General features: G+C 44.5%; 1 protein-coding gene across 4 annotated transcripts in view; it reads left to right on the top strand.

The window, feature by feature from the left end:
• The first annotated feature begins 10,267 nt into the window (after positions 1 to 10,267).
• Positions 10,268 to 21,222, top strand: part of LOC102048277 (alpha-2-macroglobulin) — a 40,015-nt gene continuing 29,060 nt past the window's right edge. For all 4 annotated transcript variants that reach the window (XM_055710606.1, XM_055710605.1, XM_055710604.1 and 1 more), the window contains exons 1-6: positions 10,268 to 10,536; positions 15,659 to 15,842; positions 16,695 to 16,854; positions 17,398 to 17,450; positions 18,160 to 18,180; positions 21,028 to 21,196. In XM_055710606.1, the coding sequence (XP_055566581.1) occupies positions 10,283 to 10,536; positions 15,659 to 15,842; positions 16,695 to 16,854; positions 17,398 to 17,450; positions 18,160 to 18,180; positions 21,028 to 21,196 (841 nt within the window). In that variant the 5' untranslated portion in view covers positions 10,268 to 10,282. The remainder of the gene's footprint in view (positions 10,537 to 15,658; positions 15,843 to 16,694; positions 16,855 to 17,397; positions 17,451 to 18,159; positions 18,181 to 21,027; positions 21,197 to 21,222) is intronic.

Raw genomic sequence — 21,222 nt, 5'->3', positions numbered from 1 at the left:
AGGGTGCTGCCTCTGCCCCTGTGGCATAAAAGTAGGGGTTTATGTATGGACATGATGGAGTGACTATGCACCATGCTTAGTAGAGGAGAGGGTGAAGAAAGGGGCAGGTTTCAGTCCAGGCCTGGTGAGTGTCTGGTCCCACGTCCTGGATAACCCCCTGCCAGGCCCTCCAGTCCACAAGACTGGCCAGAGTTTGTCCAAAAGAGATGACGAGCCTGGATCATGATGCCCTGTCCTAGCCAGCAGGAACAAGCCTCTCCATTTTCCTGCACCTTTTGTCATCCCCCACTTTGTAACACTTGGAGTCACGGTGGTTTCAGCAAACACAAATGCTCTTGGGCTGCAGCATGCCAGAGTTGGTGGAAGGGTGGGAGGAGCATGATCCAAGCACTAGCGGAGCACTGGCAAAGGGGACAAAGAGACAGGCAGGGATGGCTGGGGAGGAGGGAACAGAGCAGCATCAGGAGGGCTCCACAAAGAAATATGGATGATGTTTCTCTTACCCAGGAGTAACAACAGCACCAACAGCCCTCGCCCACCCCAGCCAGGGAGAGCGATGGGGCAGGAGCTGGGCTGGGTGGGTGTGAGCCTGCAGGTGGTGGGATCCAGCCCCACACCCACTCATTTGCAATGTATGAGGAGCTGACCATCAGCCACGAAGGAGTGGGGAGAAAAGGATGGATCATTATGGAGTGGGGAGGAAAAGGACCTGCCATGCAAAGGTGTGAACAGGAATGTAAGCGAAGGTGCAAACTGTTCAAGTGCTGAGGACTAGTATGTGTTTTGAAAGGATCCATTTCACTGGGCAATTTGCTAAAGTTGTGTGCAGACATGCATATTTTTATTGAAAAATATTAATCATCATGTCAACACAGAATACCCTTACTCCCAAATACTTTTATTTTTTTTTTTCACAAAAGGTACTAAATAATTTGAGTCACTGGGATTTGTGCTTCTGAATTACTCTGGCCTGACTCCTCACCAAAGCAGATGTCTGAGTCTCTACAGGCAGCAGGGTACCCAAATAGTCACAGTATCCATCAGCCATGTGTGAGTTTTAGAATTGCACAGAGCTGGCCATCTAGGATGTGCATGATATTGATGTTATAAAAAGCCATTTCATTAAGTTTCACAGACAAGGAATTTGTGGGGCATGAAATTGCTTTGGGTAGAGTGCAGATTTCCATGCCAAGTTCCAAAATCAAAACTTCACTGGCAGTAGGAGGGAAGCAAGAACGGCTGTCAGTTTTGTTTTACTGACACACCCTGAACTGTAGCAAACAACTGATTCGATTTACATGAGCATTAGACAGGACTGAAGCAAGATAAATCAATAGTTACAGCGAAAAGGAGAAAAGGAGAGCAGGCTGAGTGGCTGTGGACACAGGATGTGCAACTTTCTGGGGGATTTGAAGCCAGTGAAGCCAAGGCTGCAGCATCCCACATGGAACTCATAAAAATCCCCCTCAGGTCTGGCCAAATGTTATTCTGTTCAGCCAAACATTGTTTTCTGGGAAGAGCCAACGTCCTGGGGAAAAAAAAATGTTGCATTTTTATCATTCTTTTGGAACCTTCTTTTCCTTTTAGGCCAAACCTGTACTATTAAAACATCAAGAACATATTTCCTACTGCAGACTCTTCTTCTGCATGCTGAAAATGTAATGTTTATTACCCAATTTTATCCTGTGACTGAAACAGCTAATTGCCAGTTGCAGTCAGATCTAACAAACATCCCATGCTAATACTCTTCCTGCAGATCGTTACATATACACCAAATTTTCCCTGGCTCCTGCTCTCACAGGGATTAGCAGTATTCATTAAATATTCCTTAAATTCCTTAAAAAGCATTCCAACACCTCCCAGATTTCTGGAACCTAAGTGTCTTGTTTCAGCTATACATTTTATGCCACACACCTGAAACTGAAGCCAGTATTTTAATTGTTGACTAAGCAAGACAGGGGCACCCACTAGACTGAATGTCATTTCTTCCTCTGTGATCCAATAATCCTGAGATATCATATCATTCAATCTCAGAGATTTAAAGAGTGTTCTAAGTATCATAAGGTTAGAACTGCTTTAATTTTGGCAAGATGTACAGGCTAAGCAAACTCTGTTTCCCCAAGTGCTCACTGTCCCCCAGGGTGCTCTGCACTGCCGTACTGCTGCCCCAAAGGCACAGGCACTGGGTTATTGTGCTCTGTTTTTTACATATCAGTTTAAAAAAGCTACCAGAGAATGGAGACAGATATAAGTATCAACTGAAACTGTTGTTCAGGTCCTGGGCCTGAATCAAGAACACTGTAAGAAATGGGAAATGCACAACATACACTAGGGTTGTATGCCCTTGTGCCGGCTCTGCAGCTTCTGGATCTCCTACGGGTCTGTGCATGAAGCTGTTAGAAGTACATTTAAATGCAAGTTCTTATGAATAAAAAAGTGATAACAAAGAGTATAATCATATGGGATTGTCTTTGACTATAATACTCTGTCAAGCTCACTTTGTGTGAAATCCTTCTGGGCAGAGTTTACTCGTGGCATTGGAATTTCTTTGCTGCTCATGTGGAGTTCACACTGAAAGATCTGGTAAAGGCTGATGTCATGGCCCAGTTACGAACAGGACTTATGATGATCACACTTGTTCTGGAAACTGAACATAGGTTTTTTTACTGTAAATTATGACTTTCATCCACAACGTGGTCAGCAGGATGCAAAATCTAGATAAGAACAAAAGAATGTCCCCAGAAAGATGAGCCCCAGTGTGTAGCAGCCCCTCAACTGCTTAGCCAGCACTCTCACTAGACAAAGGAATCTTTGATCCAGGGAATTTGTTTGCTCCATCTTTTGGCTCAGCATCTCTGTGATCCCTGCAGTGTCACAGGTAGTAGTGTCAAGCTGTTAAACAAAGGCACAGCAAGACCTCAGCTGTATGATTTATTTTATTTTCCAGATCTTGTTACCTACTTGTTGATGTTCAGATCTTCTCCTCACCACCCTCTGTCTGTCAGATATGAAGTGTGAATGATGACCAACCAATTCACTGATCAGAGGCAACCAGAAATGTGCCAAAGGAACCTTCGATCAAGAAATGATGATGTATCAAAATGCTCTGTGGAAACAACTCAACCTTGCTCTCGGATCATTTCTTTCTTGAGTTCGTTTGCAACTTACCTGCTGGATGGCCAATTAGGGAGGTAGGGGCCTGTCTGCAGTCAAATAATGCCCACCATCTGATTCATCAGACTGGTGACACAGAACTATGAACACATCTCTGGCACCAATGGCTGTGAAATGCATAGCATCAAAGAAGGACTTCCTGAGGAACATCACTCATGTACATTTTAATTTTTTATTCAGGGTAACAATGAAAAGTTTTCTTGAAAAATTTTCAAGTAAAGAAGCAACATTATGTCAGCTAGTCCTGTAGGTCAACAGCAAGAGAAAGCTTCTTTCTGCTTGACCTCCGAAATTGTCACCTTTTGAGGGTCAAGAAAATCCTAGAAGCAAGACATTACATTGAGTACAGGACCTAAAAGCCTCCTTCAAGGAAACTTCTCTCTCTTCCCCTTTCTGATCCTCTTGCAAGCTCAGCACACTGATCTCCTGATGCCTTTTGATCCTGCCCTGGAGCCCCCTGCTCCCTCTTCCTGCCACACCAGCGTTCCTGCTGGGCAAACTGGGACCTCCCTTAAGAACATGAATTCAGCAGGGCTCCTGGACCCCATGTTGTCCATAGATTGCATATAGAACCTGACAGCTGGGGCATTTAAAAAAGCTTATTTGAGAGTGAAGGGAGGGTAAATATGAATGAAGCAGGCAGACGTGGAGGGAATAAAACTCACCATACTGTGTATTGACAGGGCTCTGTGTGCATGCTACTAAAGTGCTAACCTCGCACATTTTTTTCAGCCTCCCACTCTTTGGCTCAGTACCCACAGGGAGGTGAAGGCTGGGTTAGCACTGGAGGCAATTGCATAACTATGCCACATGTTTTCTACTTTGCTTTACTAGAAGTGACTGGCTCTAGGCCCCACTGGCTCCCCTTGCTGTTCCTCCTGTCCAGGTAAGGGGTGTCCACACTTACTCAGTGACTCGAGGTCTGCGCCATGGTAAATAAAGCTCATGTGGGAAGTCCTGAGCCCCGAGTGTGGGACGTGCAGCTGGGTCTCCCCTCATGTCCCCTGGTTGCTTAGGCGAGGCCTTGTCCTGTCCCCTTCCAACCACTTGTGTCCAGCGCAGGGTATCCCAAACCAGGAGGGAAGTGCACCGGTGTAATGCACCCAGGGCAGGCTCTGTAACTGCGTTACAGCATCATGGCTCATACCCCTTTCCCTGACCTGAAGGGCCACACACGACCAGCTCTGCCCTGCCTAACAGGGTGCAACAGAACAAAGCAGAGATGCAGGGGAAAAGGTTAAACATGAGAATATCTGATATCCTTGCCCTGTACTCCATTAGGACTTCTTGTCTTGCTTTCCTGCAGCAGTCTCCATCTCAAAACTCTGGACAAACACGTATCAGCTGAATCCCAGCTCCTCTCTGCTCTGGGGCGGGCACCAAATGACATCTGGCTTAGCTGTGGCACGGAGAGAGGCCTGGGCTTGCCCCACGTTACCCAGCAAGGCAGTAACTGAGCTAAGCAAAAAGCTCTTCCCTCCTGCTTCAGGTCAGCCAGCAGGCTCTGGGCAGGAGGCCCCTGTGGTGCACGACCAGGTGCCCCCCGGCACAGCTGGAGGAGCCCCCCCCCTTGCCCAGCCACCTCAGCAAGGGGGTCCTGCACTGCGCAAATACAGCGTGGTCTGTCCGGCAGGAGGTCCCAGCGCAGCCTTCTGCTCTCTTATTCTAGCGAAGCCATTCAGAGGGAGGCAGTGATCTGGGGTTTCGGTTTTTTGTAGCGAAACAAACATCAAGTCTAAATGGCAAAAATCTTTGAAACACCTACATCATGTAAGTACGACCTTTTTCTCTACTGGCACTCTTGCTCATGGCCTTGTGCCATGAAGTTTGGATGGTCTCTGGGAATGACTATCTCATGGCAACTCTGGGCACCAGTTCTGTTGTTGAATAACTCTTGGGAGATGCCTTTTTTCCTTCTGTCTGCTCAGTGTTTCTCTGTATGCAGCTTGGCCCATTGCCTCTGCTCCTGCCACTGAGCACCTCTGAGAAGAGCCTGACTTCAGCTTCATTCCACCTGTCTTGAACATCAACCTCGGGGCCAGCAGAGGGACCTTCATAAGATGCTTGTGCCTCATCTGAGGAGAGAGGAAGCCCTTGCAGTAACACCACAGCTAAAGAAAAACACAAAGTCTATATTCATTATGTATGTCTTCTAATGTGGTAAATTTTTATCTGAAAAAAAGGAGTCATATGACTCAAAAAAAGTATAGTTAATTGGCCAAGTGCTGTTTTCAGATACTTTTTTAAATATTTCGGCTTTTCCTCTCCCCTTCTTTGCAATAGTCTGAGTAATACAAATGTATAAATGAAAACAGCTTTTCATTCTTTACTACATCAGGGATTATCTTATATACACAAAATACCTGTAAATATGCAAACAGCTACTTTCTTGTCTATATATTTTAAAATTATTAGATATAATTCATTAATTACTTGTAATGGCTTTAATACTGGGATTTCAACAACTGATCCTACTCTGTCTACTGTGCACTGTAAGTATCAGACAGACACACCGCACATTTCTCATGCCAGAGGGTTAACAACATTGCTTGAAGCCTTTTTGGCAACATACAGTACAGGTTTCTTTTAAGGCAAGACAAAGTTTATACACAGAAGAGATGTTTCTTATAATATAGCTGGGAAAGTTGGATAAACCATACTTTGTAGAGAGCTTACCCTACAAATGGGCTAGTCTTACATCATACAAAATATAGTCAGAGGACTATTTATAAAACCCAGCTACTGATTGAGTTTTCAATTTAATCTACAAAGTGCGTTAAAATGAGAGTAATTAATCGATGCCTGTGCCATGCCTGAATTTACTCATTTGTTCATATGACACCACAGAAATATATTTAGCAGCCCAGCTGTCTGCACCTGGGAAAGGCAGCTAATCTGCCACCAGGCTCTTCTCTCAGGTTAAGATATTTAACAGGACATTAAAGTGGATAATCTTTATTAAGTCTGATATTTTCAGTTTAACTTGAAGTTTAGCTGATGAAGGATTACTATGGCATTGCATTTCATTGCATATCTTCCTGTATCTGCATGTTGCGACTTGTGTAGTGTTCATATTGTCTGAGGTTTTCTGATAGAGGAACTTCTTTTCACTATGGCCTGTGAAATATTTTGTCTCCCACACAAAAACAAGCCCTTTTTTATCTCTCTGGGTATTGCTGTTACTCCTATTAATTTATATAAGTAATTTTCCTTGTAAAGCTTTTTTGCCATTTGAAATAAATTGCTTTGGGTTTCTTTGCTTTAGATATATAGGCTGGAGGCTGGGGAAACTAGTATCATTATTTGGATTTCCTTTAAAATAAAAATACTGAAATCTTTTCTCATTTTTTTTCTCCTGAAGGATCTTTTTTTCAGCCTTTAGCTGAACAGCTAACACAATTTTGCCAGCCAGAGCTGTAAATGTAAGTCTCGGGTTTTACAGTGACTGTTTCCTCACCCATCCCCAGGCAAAGCTGATGTACGTACCAAAGAGAGACTTTGCTTTGCTAGAGTTCCTGGTTTCTACCAGGGATCTTAGGTGAAAGTGCATGGACCACCTTAGGCATGATACCAGTATCACCAAGAACTGTTTCCTCAGCTTTTTCTTTTAACATATGTCTTATTGAAAGACAAACGTGAAGTTCGGTTTTTATCGTTTACTTTTGGCTTTGAGGGCTGAGCATTGTGCTACAGACCTTGAGGAGGCAGACCAGGAACATAGCAGAGAAGCAGGTGCCTTTCTTGGGGTTATTTACATTTTGTGACTGTGGTTCCAAGCTTGCTTAAGACTGCTGGGACAGACAAGGATTCCTGCTCGTAGCAGTGCTGTGGTAGTACTAAGGGTATTTACACCCACCCACAGACACCTTTTCTTCCTGCAATTGCAGTGACTGGTAAGCCACCCTCTTATTAAGGGACAACGGATAGTCATCCAGAAAGCTGAATAATAGAAACTGGAAAGAAGTCAGAGGAAAATATACCATACATAATATATGGTAATAATATAGTATTAATTGGATTAAGATGATTAAAATTGCACAGCTCAATATCTTATTTTGTTTTCATCAAGAAGTATGTTTTCTATAGTGGTCATAAACTTGGAGGTGTAGGACATCATGTTTTTCTTTTGTCTTTGCTAGGCAATGCAGTTAAGACTGTATGACATAGGAAACTGCAGAATAAGGTTTGCTGTGACTGGAATTTATGTTTATGACGGCCTGTCTTAACTTATTAATTGCACCTTTTGTGTCAGTCAGTCCAACTCAAAATAATGCATTTTAAAGTGCTGGTGGAAAGGAACCTGTGAAGGAAATATTGTGGAGAATGAAATGCTCCAGAAAATTATAAAATAAAAGAGTCATAATGATATATTCAGGCAAAGTAGAAGCGCTCCTATGGCATCTGTTTCTTATTGACCTGGTGTCTTGCTCCATTTAAGTATGATAATACCTGGAAAGGAAATCCAATGCATCAGCACATGTAACTTACCAGTATATCACTGTAACCTTTCCGAGAATCATTTGGAATTAAGCTAATTTTCCCCAAGTGTTCTTTAGAACAAAATAAAATTTTAGAATAATGTTATAGTTTTAATTTAGCATTGGAAATAACTTTCAAAAACCCTCTATGGAACAACCAAAAGATGTGCTACCTTTAAAAGTGAGAGTGCACATATATAATCATTCATTTTCAAGCAGGATGAACCAAAATTAATTGCTGTCATTTAGTACAGAAATCCACTCTGCTTGGAGGGTTATAAAAAATCAGATTTAGGCATTTTGGCTATATGAACCATTTACTGTGATGTGGCCAAATTTAAATTCTTTGCGATCAACAGTTAGGTACAACAATTCACTTAGGTTTTGTATCAGCTCAATATGGAGACTAGTCACTGAAGATATTAGATACGTACAGATTGCCTCTTGATCTGCCAAGTGTGCAGTGACCTCAGACACGTGTGAAGTGTTATCATAAAGGTAACATCTTTCCTGTGGTTAAGATCATGACTGCCAGTTCCCTGGAACCATCGCCATCTATGGCAAGGATGTTGCATGCCTTTTTCAGCAGTGTTATCTTTGATTAGACCAGCTAGCCTTGTTGGAAAAAGTACCCAGTCTTTCAGACACACAATCTCTCTCTCCTTCAGTCTGAAAAAGCACCTAAGAGCTTTCAAGCTAAGTAGAAGTTCAGACCACTTGTTCTGATTATGGTGAGAGGGGAACCAGCTGAAGCACCAGCTGCCGGAGCTAAAGGGTGGTTAGTGCTTGTGGAGCGAGTTGGACATCAGGGTGCCAGAGAGCTGGTTCCTGGGGTACTGAGAAGCAGGTATTTTATACCTTGTGGGTGGTAAATTAGTAGAATGAAGAAGACAATGGTGAATAGGACATCCATCAAATCACTGGTTTTGATGGTCCTGTAGATCTATGAATTTTTGGTTTACATGCTCATCCTTACGGTGTACTTTGCATGTGACCATTCAGATTTCTTTTTGGGTTCAGTTTACAGCAGCCTGAATGACAACAGGCAACTTGGGATGAGTCATGTATTCCAGCAAATGGCCAGGACACTATTGCTTTATTTACTAAAGGAGTTGAAGATGGGAGTGAGAGGACAGATGATAGGGGGCACTTCTGGAGAAAGATCTGTATGGTTTTTATTACTTGGTAGTTACACAACCACTTTTTCATCAGTGTTTCCATCCTTAACTGATAATCTGCTAAATCTTTTGGTTTGAGTATGTGTTCATTCCTTCTCCATATGACATTTATGTAACACTTCCCCCCCCCAGAAGACACTGGCTGCCTCCCAACTGTTTTCCTAACTTTTGTGGTTTACAAAAGGTGTTAAATTTTATTCCACAAGAGACTGTGCCTGAGTTTTGAATACCATTCTTAATCTTCCTTTCATCCTCAGACATGTCTCCTAGTCCTTTGCACTGCTCTTCCCTGCAGTTTTCTGGCTACAGTGCCAGAGTCAAGGCACGCTGTACAGCTGACAATCAGTCTTAACATCCACTCTTTTTCAAAGCTTAATCTACAGGCAAAGAGCAAATAGGGCTGCCTGTGCTGTTGTGATCTAACAAGCTCCCTTGCACAGAACAGAGAACCTCTGCCATGATGGTGGCTTCACACATTCAAGGTGGTTTGTGCTGAAGCATGTTCTCTGCTAGTTTATTCTTGCACAATAGAAATCTTCACAGGGATCATGAATCTCTAGGAAGAGCTTTACTGAATCCTTTCACTGCACAGGCACAGGAGGGCATGCTGGCAGCCCTATAGCTCCAGTTTTGTACTTTTCTGTGGGCTAGTGCAAACACCCCGCTTAATTAGGATTCTCAGGGAGTGCATGTAGTTTGGACTGAGTATTTCTGTTCCATGACCTGCTGGAATTTAGTAAACGCTTTTTCTTACTTCAAATTCTGGTTAAGCTGCTACAGCCAGAGGTTTACAGAACACCAAGACAAGTGAGCATCACTATTTCTGAGTGACTTTGTTTACAAACATGACTCACAGCAGCACAGAGCTGAATCTGGCAAAGAGAAGGAGGAGCCACCTGGAACACCTGGAACATCTGCACTCCAGGTGACACTGAATGACAGAAGATGATCACCATGCCAGGGAAGCAAGGATGTCTCCCAATGGCATTGTGCAATATTTGCATACTCATGGTGGAAACGGAACTTATTTCCATGTCTAAACCAGTACCCCACCTTTTGGATTGTATTCCTGACAGATTGTCTAACACATAGTAGCTCTGTTAGCAACTGTGTCAGCAAACTACTGCAGTAGTATGTCAACAGAAATGTTTCTGTCAGGGGGTTTCCTCTTGCTCTTAAAATACCTATAAACCTGGCTTTCGGCTTCAACAGTACCCCACATCAGAGTGCTGTGATTGCACGCTGCCCACAGGGAATGTTACCCTGTGTTGAACATAGTTCATCTCCCCAATACTGTGGATCTCTGGTGGGTTAAAGAAAGCAGGGTATGAATTATTCAAAGATTTCTAATATAAGCACTATCCAATAAATGCCCTTCCCCCACTTGGAAAGTCTCTGGCCAAATACTGTCCCTCTGTTCCAGCTCCTCCTTATGCCTCTCCCTGTTTCCGGATGGGCCCTGGCCCCCAGCCCTTATCTCCTCCAGCCCCTGGGCTGTTTGCAGAGAGCAGTTATAAAGAGGCTGACGGAGCAGAGAGTGGAGGGGAATTACAAGGTGCAGGAAAACTGCAGCACCGGACCAGACTGGGTGTCTGCCGTCACAACCTGCTCTGCACCATGAGGAAGGACAGTCTGCACAGCAAACCAAACATCTTCCTCCTTCTCCTCTTCCTCCTTCCTGGAAACACCTCTCCCACCACAGAACCGTAAGCTACACAGGCAGAGGGGGGAGGGTGGTCTTACTGCTCCTTTTTTCCTTCAGTTTTCTTCTTTCCTGTCAAACAGCTGTGAGTTTCTTCCATTCCTGCCCCATGTCCCACTACTAGCCAAGCCCTGAGCTTCCAGCACAGCTCTGCCAGTGCTCCCCACTCCCACCCTGCAACCCCCTGGGTGTGCAGCCCTGGGACCCCACCCCCCACCCCCCCAGTTCTGCCAGTGCCCACACTCCTGCCCTGCAGCTGCCTGCTAGTCCAGACCTGGATCCTTGCAGCACCTTTGCCTAAGTATATTCCTGCCTAGAAACCTTCAGGTGCCTGGAGTTTTGTGGGCATGATGCCAGAATCCATGTACTTACCTCTCCTGTAGTATCCTTGTTTTAATCACTGAGTTATTTCTCCCCGTTCTCCTGTTGCTTTCAAGCCAGTTTGCTCCCCTTTCTCCTGATTCTTTCAAGCCAGTTTGTTTCCCTTGGCAGCATGAGATGTACTTGTTCCCAAAGAGGATCTATGACCTAGATTCTCTTCCTCTGGCATGGAGCCTGGTGCTGGCACCCTCCCCTGGGGCATCTACCCCAGTGTTCTGCAGACCAGCAGCCTGGCTACAGTGCCCACTCTGCCGAGGGCCCCCAGGAGAGGAACAGCCTGGGATGGCACAGGAGGACTGGAGTCTGGCATCCCCACCCAGCCTCTCCTACCAGAGAGAGGTGCTCTGCAGCCTCTAGTCTGGACGGGAACAGCTTCTCTCTTCAGACCCTGGCTGCTGTCACATGCTGTGCCCCTTGCTGTGCTGGCAGAAGCGCAGTTCTCACCAACGTGGATCCCATAATGATGGCTACAGGGAGAGTTCATGCCCACAAGCACCGCAGTAGTGGTAGCAGCTGTAGCAGAAGGTGCAGCGTTACCGCTGGTGCTTGCTGTGTGGTCAGGGGTGAAGTGGTGACTGGCTCGGACTGAAGGACCTTTGACTCACACTGTTCCATCAACCCCTCATTCACCTGTCCTGTTTGGGTGCTTCTCGGGTAGATCTGCCAGCCAAGTTTGCTTTGAGGTCACGCAGAGCCCTCTGGTCTCCCTACAGTAATTTGATATAATTAAGTAATTAAGATTAAGTAATCTTAATTCACCTCTGCCCAAGATCAGGGAGAAAGGGAATGAATTCCATACTGCTCAGACCTCCTATGAGCAACATGCTGCTCTTTGTCCCTGACCTGAGCACCATCTGGGGAGGGGAGAATGAGGAAGGACTGAGGGGGTGAGGGAGAAAGGGGTGTAGTTGGGACCCACAGGATGGAGATAGGAGGCCGGTGTGTGGGCAGTGGTGTCTCAGCAGTGAATTGCTAGGTAGTAGGAGGGTAGTGGTTTTGTTTTAAGTGCTGTAGGGTAGATGGGGTGCTGTGAACACAGAAGGGAAGCTGCCCTTGAACTGAAGACAAAATGAAGCTTCCAACCAAGACTTGCTTACTGTGCTCTGCACAAGTAGGGAAATCGCTTCTTCGAGCAGCAGCAGTTGCTGCTATTTCTGTTTCAGATGTGACTGGCTGCACAAGGGACGCAACTGAGGTTCAGATTATATATTAGAAAAAAAAAAAAGAACTTATTCACCAAGTTAGAGCAGCACTGGAACAAGTGACCCAGAGAGATGGTGGAAACTCCATCTGTGGAGTCCTTTGCAATAGTCCTGTTCCAGGAGAGAAGTTGGGCTTGAGATATCCAGTGGTCACTTACAATTAAAAATTTTATGAGTCTGTAAAATACTGACAGCAAGATTATTTTTTTCTTGCTCTGGGTCTGTTCTGGAAGAATTCAACAGGAGGTTTTGTTCTCCTGTTCTGGTATGTGGTTGTGCATGCAAGCTGTTTTACAATGCAGTGTACATGCTTGGAATACACTGCATATGGTCAGAAATGCAAGGTCATGATGGCACTTGAATTGACAGGTGTGGATTTGGACCGATGGAGCTGATGAAATTCACTGCCTTCTTTGGTTGGGTGTTTGTTCTAGGAAGTAGCTGAGAGTCAATACAGACATCAGTCCATCTTAAGCTAGAGTATTACCTTCTCTATATACACAAACATCATTTTTGCCTCAGCCACTTTCTCTAGGGTCTCCTGCCACTCCTTGATTCCTGTTTCTGACAGAGTCACTGCCTCTGCTGTCAGAACAGTTCACTGCATGCAGGGAGGCTTCTGAGGTCTCTTGGGCAGCCCAAGTGCTTTTTGTCCTGGAATGGACTTTGTCACCCAAGTTGTTTAAAGCTCCCATAGTACTTTAAATCACCCAACTCTTTTCACCAACACATCCCAAAACAGCTAAAGGGAGTTCTATGAACAACATATTTCACACCCTTGTTTCAAAGGCAGGGAAGCTGGTGTAGGGGGAACTTCTGTGCATTGGCCAAAATTTCAGCAGAACAGTGAACAGGAAGAGGAATGAGGCCAAAATCCCCATGAACTAGGTCACGCTGTCCCTTCAGGAGGCTGGATGTTACAGTCAGATTGCCAGTGCAGCTGACAGGGGGCAGGGGAAGCAAAATCAGGGGAAGCAGGCACAGGGTGAAGCTGTGGTGAGAAGTCTATGGAAGAAGGGGAGCACTGGAGCAAGCAGATAGTCACAAGCTGTAAGTCACTGCCTGGGTGGCTGGAGCTCCCTCCTTTCACTGCTTCTGCAGCAGCACGTACTGACTGGAGTTGCTGGCTGGCTCCTCACCGTGCTTTATCCCGTTGCCTGGTGGTGAGGGAAATGGAATTACTGCCTGGGTCCCACTGCCTCCACAGTAGCTTTAGGAATTCCCAAAAGCTCAGAGCCCAGGCAATAATGTAGCTCTGGATGGTCCCAGCTATCTCTTTCCCCAGGGCTGGCACCACCTGGCAAGGTGCCCATTAGCCTTCCACAGTGGAGAGCCCATGGAAAAGCGGTATGAGCCATCCTGACCACAGGTTTCATCCTATGCATATACCCTTCAGACTGAATTACCACCAGAACCTTCCAGTGCTGCATCTGGATAGCTCGAATGTGCACAGGGAAAAAGGAGTACCAGGCCCGTAAAAGTGGTCTGGCATCAGACCAGAGGACTACATTGGCTCTGTAATCTCTCTGTCGTGGAAGCCAGTCATAGGTAATGAGGGACAGAGTAGAGGAGCAAGGCAAGTACTGTGGAAATTAATTTTCTGTCTGCTGTAGCTTTATGAAGCTTTTATCAGAGGTTCAAGGTCTTATTGTGGCAGGGATTACACCTGTGCTGATATGTTTTCTAGCCATTTCTGGGCAATGAAGTTACACAGGACATTTTTAGTATCCTGCATATCAGGTGTAGCTGATCTTCTTGCCCTCGTGAGCCTCATACCAAATTTTATGAAGGCGGTGCCACAGGGCAGATACCATACGTCGTGGAGAGTTACTAGCAGGTGAGGAGTGTCAGCTTCTTTTAGGAGCCTGCACTTGGCTGGACTCGAAGGTAAGGCTCTAACAACTGTTCAACTTAGTGGCACCTGCTGGCTCCTTTTGTCCCTCACCCGAGGGAGGACAGCCAGCTGTGGTCTGTCACTTGATGCAACCTGGAGCCACAGCCTGGCCATACCAGAATTGTACATTTGGATTGTACAGCACACAGGAGTATTAAGTTCCTCGGTAATTGTGTATGTCAGTGAAAAAAAAGGTTTCTGTTCCCTTCTATTTTTAAGCCAGCTGCTTAATATTTCACCTGGTGGTGCTTACTACTCCTGTTGTCACAAGTGATGAACAAACCATGCTTTCTTTTGTGCACGTAATGTCTTTATAGCTTTCTGTCATACCTTTTTCCACACTGAAAAGTCTTAATCTATGTAGTGTCTCCTCCTATGGAAATCATTCCAGATTCCAGATCATCGCTGCCATCTTTCACTGAATCTTTTCTGCTAAGTCCATTTTATAAATGTATGTCATGTGAGGTGTGGGAGTACCTTGCAGTTATACAATGGCAAAAAGATACATTCTGATGTGTCCCCTGTTCCTTTCTGAACGCTTCCCTACAGTCCATTTGTTACTTATCACTGAACGAGAATTTTTCAAGAGTGATCAACAGTGGTCATGTCTGAGTGGTAATAGCCTGCTTATCAATACAGCATATATACAGCATATATACAGCAGTATATATGCTGTTGGGGTAACTTTTTCCTTCCTCTATGGATTATTTTCCCTTTATGTGAAGTTCATTTGCCATTTTTGCTACACAGTCCCACCACACAGTCCCACCATATGACAAAAGTTTTCCACAAATATGTAAGTCAGTTTTAGGTTTTTTCTTACCCTGCACAATTATCAGAAAATTATACTTCCCAGATCATTTAGAAGTGTACTGAACAACAGGGGTCCCAATACAGGCTCTGGAAATTTTCCCTTGTTCCTACCCTTTGTGTCCTATCTTTTGACCAATTATTCCATGTCAGAATTAATAATTTGATTTATTAATAAAAAAAAAATAAAATTATCCCTTTTATTGGACGGCAGCTTAGCTTAAGGATCTTTTGTGAGGGACCTTTGTCAAAAACTCATTGAAGGCCCAAGTACACTTGTGTTGCGATAAAACACTACTCTCTGAAATCCTTTGTGTGCTTATCTTAATAAGGTCCCAATCTGCAAGCACTCACATTTTTGCTCAGCATGAGAAGGATTTGGAAACCTGGATAGGCAAAGCCAGAAGCAGCCAGACAAGTGGGTGTTTTTTTTCAGCCCTAAACCTGCTGAATTTTCAACCTTTTTCAGCTAATTCCTTTGAGTCTCAATAGGAGATTGTGGAATATACAAAAATCAATTAACAGTCTGGAACCTTTCACACCCATCCTTACTCCCTGCTGTGAAACCGAACAAAACATCCTTTGTAAGGGACTCTCTATTAGCATAGAAATTGTTCCTTCCACTCTAAGCACTTTCCTGCTTTTAGGCTAATTAGTTAGGCAGTTTAATATGTATAAACCCAAAATAAAATGGATGCTTATCTGTATATGCACTGCAATCACCGGGACAGTAATGGATTAGGCATGCTGATTTGTTAACTTCCTTTCACTTAATACTGTTTCCTTAAAACTGTTTCACATTTTTGAACCTTCTGATTCTTGTTTCCCTCTCTTCCTAGGCAGTATATGGTGCTACTGCCCTTTCTGATACACACTGATTCTCCTGAGAAAGTCTGTGTTCAGCTGACCCACCTGAACGAGTCCGTGACGCTGAGTGCCACACTCGAGTATCAAGGGGAAAACAGGAGCCTGATTGATGATGTGGTGTCAGAGCAGGATGTGTTCACCTGCATCCCTTTCTCTGTGAGTATGTCATCCTTGGGGGATGATCCCTTGTGTTTATTGATGTGGCACAGTGGATCTAAACAGTCCAGAGATGAGAAATAAGACACGCTGCAACCAGAGACTTCTAAGCTAAGACAAACAAAACATGGATTTGGTGTGGAAAACTGACGGTGGTAGCCTTATGAGGAATAATTTTCCACCATTATCAAATTCTGTGCGCCACATGATATTTCTGTACATGCAGGGTTTAAAGAACTCTCTTGGGATCCTTCATCCTGGAGCACTGACTTACAGAACATACCCCATGTTTCTTTGATCTGTGTAAGCCTTAGAGGAAAAATAGCCAAGTGGAATGAGAATTGTAGGAGCTGAGGAGTGGTTAAAGACAGTGAGGTTCATGAGGTCATTTGTCTCCTGGCACTTATTCATGATTGTTTCCTGCAGAAGGCTGGTTGGCGAGTAATGTACACACACCCCCTAAACAATGAATCTGGGTTGATTTCCATTTTGATAAATCACAGGATGGAACAAGATCAGATTCAATATTTCTCTAAGGAAAGCATATAAATGAAGGAAGGGATACGGCTTCCAGTACTGGAAGCAGAGAAAGAAGAAGCATGGAGGAAACTCAAGGAAATGGAGAAGATCTATCATTGCAATAATTCCCTGAAGGAAAAAGATGGTTTTCTTGAGACAGAGGAGACAAGCTGTCCAAGCTCATATCAGAAAATCATCTTTTTTTCTTGCTTCCAGCACTGAGTCTCTGGTGTCCCTTTAGGCAACTTTCAGACCTAGCTAATACTGAGTCCTTCAAAGGCTTAGTGCAATGGGATGAATCAGTAAAGGAGTTATTCTCTTCACTTTCTTTAGCTTCCGAAGTTCAATAGCAGCACATCAGTGGCATTTCTCACTGTGTCGGTGAAGGGGGTGACACTGCAGTTCAGGAGCCGCAAGTCGGTGCTGGTCAAGGATTCTGAGAGCTTGGTCTTCGTCCAGACAGACAAACCCATCTACAAGCCTGGACAGACAGGTAAGGGGAATTGGGTTGGTGCTGACTTTGAGGGCAGAAAATCTTACGGGCTTCATTCCCCAGTGGCTCCATACTTTTATTTAAGTGGGGGAGTTAAAACATCCAGTAAATCTTATTTCTGTCAGCTGAGATCTAGGGCATGTGGTATCTTCATCATTCCTATTCTCCATCCTCCCGGCACAGCATCTCAGCCAGATGTAGGCACAGGCTCAGATTAATTCTACTCAACTAGAGGCACGAATCTGGGATGACTTCAAAGCATAGTCTCCCTTGGCTGCACCTGAACCAACAAAGCAGGACAGACACTCCCAAGGGACAATTCTGTTCAGCCAAGACCTGATTATCCTTCTAAATTTATCTGTCTCTCACCATCTGCAAGAGAAAGAGCCTGAAGTAATTGCTTCCATAACTTAGAGAGCTCAATTCAAAGCCTGTTGGTCCATGGAATGAATATGACTTATAAATTATTGAAACACTGACATTTCCTGTTAATGGCTACAAATTTAACAGTGGAATTTCCTTCTTTTCCATTACACTCTTCAGTTCTGTTTCGGATCGTCTCTCTGGACAAAGACTTCTACCCGCTGAATGAGAAGGTAGAGCCATAATTCCTTGTTGTTAACCAGGAGGCCTAATTCCCAGTTAACACCATTATTGTCAGCACCCAGAACCACTGAAGACAACTTTTGAAGCTTATGATCTTTTCCTACTCACAACTTCCTTGACCCATTCCATATGCTGTCCTGGGACACACTCCACCTGTCTCTGTTGACTGAGAAACATCTCCCCTTTTTCAAAGGGATATAGGTGTTTAAAACCAGATTTGCAAAGTAATGGATGTGGCCAAGCATGTAGGCAGGGATCTCATTACTGAAAAATTGGGTGGGACAAGTTTCCATTGAAAGTGACAGATGGGCAGCTGTTTCTGGCAGTGGGTGCAACCACATGCTTGGACGCAGAGAGGGCAGCATGACAAGGACTTGGTTTTAAGGAACTGCTCGGATGTGTAAGTCCACCTTCTAGCTTATTTGTTCATCAGTTCCTCATGCAGACAAATGCTTTGAAAACTCTTATCATCGCACTTTCATACCTCAGTAAGACAAGAAGTTGGGGGTCTAAAATATTATAGAAGAGATTCTTGTAACCATCAAGAACTAAGGAAACAGAGGAAGTACAGAAAAGGAAAAACCCAAAGGACTTCTTAGAAGGTTGTTCTTCTGCCCTTCAGTCCAAATTTGGAAATTACTTCCATTCATATGTGACTAATATTTCTAACGGTGATTTTCCTTTTTTCTTTTCCTACAGTTTCCATTTGTCTATGTTCAGGTGAGTGGATAACTGCATGTCTATTCTTTCAGCTGAATGTGCAGGCACAGAGCTAGTAGTCTCCAGCAGTGGTGTTTTCAGGCTGAGGTACAAGGGAAAAAACATGGGTGCATGACTTTTTTCCTTTGTGTAAAGGAAGGCTGAGTAGCTGGGCATCAAAGTAAGTTCTGACAATGGTTCTTTTATTGAGGAATGTGCTGCAGAAACAAAAATAGTTAATCAGTGCAAACCATGCTGTGAACAGATATGCCTACCTAGAGGTCGTATCAGAAGGGTTTATTCCTCTTCCCAAGCAGAACTAAGATTTTCTGTCTGCTAAGTGTGAAACCAGAGAACTGCATTAAACAAACTAGCAAAACTAAAGAACGAAAATTCTGTAAGCAGATGTCCCCTATCTTTTCTCATGGTTTGTTTTTTTTTTAAACGGTTGAACTTCAGTGACAGACAAAAGTTAACAGGATGGATGCTTCTGTCAGTAATTCAAGTACAATGAAAACGTTTCAGCAGAGAAAACAGAATTTTACAATTAATACCTGGGACATCTTTTAGTGGAAAATTTATGGGAAGAACCCAGCAATGGACCTTGAAGCCATGACAGCAGCCCAAACAATGCACAAATCTGATGTTGGTTTGTGTGATTATGGGTCCTGTGTAGTCAGTCCTACCATTGCTCCTTGCTGCTTGGGGTTGCTGCACCATCTCTCTCTAGAGCTGGGGATGTTGTCACAACAGGGGAGGCAGAAGGTAAGCCAGAAACAGTCTATGCTCCTCTTCTTTTCTACCCTCCTGTCAGAGTGCTGTCACTCTCTTTTGCCCTCAGCAAACTTCCAGAACAGAGCTGCAGAGCTGGCAGGCCACTGACAGTCTGGGATTATTTGGAGAAAGAAGAGTAAGAGAGCGTGTGGTGTGGGATAGCAGATGGAAGAGAGCATCTCAGAACTACCTTCTGCTGAGGTTCTCCCATGGGGTTGTAGAACAGGTCCCTTTCCTTTCAATGAGACGATACTTGATTGAGTGCAGGAGTTTCATCAGAGGAGCAAAAAATAAATCTTATCCACTGCCTCCAGAAATGCCATATGCCTTTGCCTAATAAGCTAAATAATTTCATGACATTTGTGTGTGTGTATGTGTGTGTCAGTACCATGAAAGGCTTCAATTTTAACCCACTGGGAAGGCCATCCTGTGTTTTCAGCTCCAGCCTGTGAGGCATGGTGTTGGTTCATGCTCTTTAAGCCCGCTCTTGTAGGCCTCGTCCTTCATCCCCACCATCACCTCTCCCTTCCTCACTGCTCCTTCTCAGTCCAGCACTGCCCTCAGTTGGCTTTCACAGATGTCTACAAGCAGTCTTGTAGAGTGAGAAGCTCATCTGGCAGCAGATTCACTGTTTTCCTTAGGGTATATTTTTCAGCCAGATCACAACTGCCAGTGCAGTTTACCACCTGCTTGCACGAAATTTGGACTGGCCCAAAGGAAAGGGTGGCAGGAGTGAAGAAAGGTGACAGCTTAAAATCAACAGTGCTAAGGAAATAAATGTTCATCCATCCATACCCTTAATGTCACTAATCGATCATACTCAGGCACAAAGGAAGAAGTTAGTATGAGCCTATTATTTCTGAACTATTGTCCTGGCCTATTGTTTCTGTCATTTAAAAAAATACCTTTCTGAGGAAAAACAAACTCACTTTCAGGCCTTCCCTATAAATATATCACAGAAAGGACAAGTTCACAAGCCCAGATGTAAACATTTTCTTCAGTTCCTCTTCCAAAGAAGCCAGGTGATGTCCCTCACAACAGGCGATCAGCTTTTCAGCAGGGCAAACCATGATGAAGAGGATTTGGTGAGAGCTGTGGGATGTTTTACTGACTGTGCCCTCCTTCCCTGCGTATTTCTTGGAAAGAAGGCCCCCTCTTCTGCCCCGTGACTGGTGGCCTCCAACTGGGGGATGTCATTCACATCCCCTTTTCCCTGAGCCCTGAGCTAAAATCTCAGCGAAGTAAATGCACACAGCTGCATACCTTGAGTTGCATACCTATCTAGAGTAAATAGGCTTTTGGTGACAGCCAAGGTACAATGCAAAGAGCAGGCAGAAAATAGAAGACTGTGAACATTAACCATCCTGCTGAGGAGCCTGGAAAGGGTGCTGCAAACTACGCAGCACCACTGTGCTTGTTCAGTGACTTCTACAAGAAATTTGGGCCTAAGCTGATGAATTTAGAGCACAGCCTATTGACACTCAATTTATAATGAGCAATACTCATCTGTACTAGTGATGAGAATTCATCTTCAACACTGGGAGCAGGGAGAGGTCTCACCTGCATGCACATGTGGGATATACTTTGTTCCTGTCCCCACTCCCCCTCCCCACCACATGCTTTGGACTCTTACAGATGCGTTTTTCTCAGTCCCATAGACAGATCAGCTGTCTGGTTCCTCAGCACATTGCACACTGGTACTCAGACAGTCTCTATTCTGGGCATGGAAAAAAAAAAACTCTTAGTGGGCTGTATAGGAAGTGAAGGAGACTGAAACTTCCCTTCTTTCTCCATGTGCTCCTGCTATCTATCCTTGTCTTGTTATCTTACCAGTCTGTCTTTCCCAGCTTCCTGGCCCATCCTTTGTAAGCATGCAGGTAGAGCTGAGGGGGAGACAACACAGGACCTGCAGGGTTAAAAAGCTCTCTTGCATGCTAATCTTGAAGAATTACAGGTGAGTGCTCACAGGTCCTCACAGATAACTGAATAATTACAGCTAGGCATTTCTCAGCCAGGATGGGCTGGGAACTTCACTGCTCCATCCCTGGGAGCCTTCTGTACTGTCTTGTGACCTTGAGTTATCTTCAACTGCAGGATCCCCAGAGGAACCGTGTGTACCAGTGGCAAGGGGTGGAACTAGAGACTGGCCTTAAACAGCTCTCTTTCCCCCTCACCTCAGACCCCATCCAAGGCTCCTACAAAATAGTCGTGCAGAAAAGCTTCTCATCCCATGTGGAGCACTCCTTCAGTGTGGAGGAATACGGTAAGGAGAGGAGGTATGGGCTGCCA

Source organism: Falco cherrug, chromosome 5, assembly GCF_023634085.1.
Source record: "Falco cherrug isolate bFalChe1 chromosome 5, bFalChe1.pri, whole genome shotgun sequence".
In the NCBI taxonomy this organism is placed as follows: domain Eukaryota; kingdom Metazoa; phylum Chordata; class Aves; order Falconiformes; family Falconidae; genus Falco; species Falco cherrug.
This window is presented reverse-complemented; position numbering and strand designations above follow the sequence as displayed.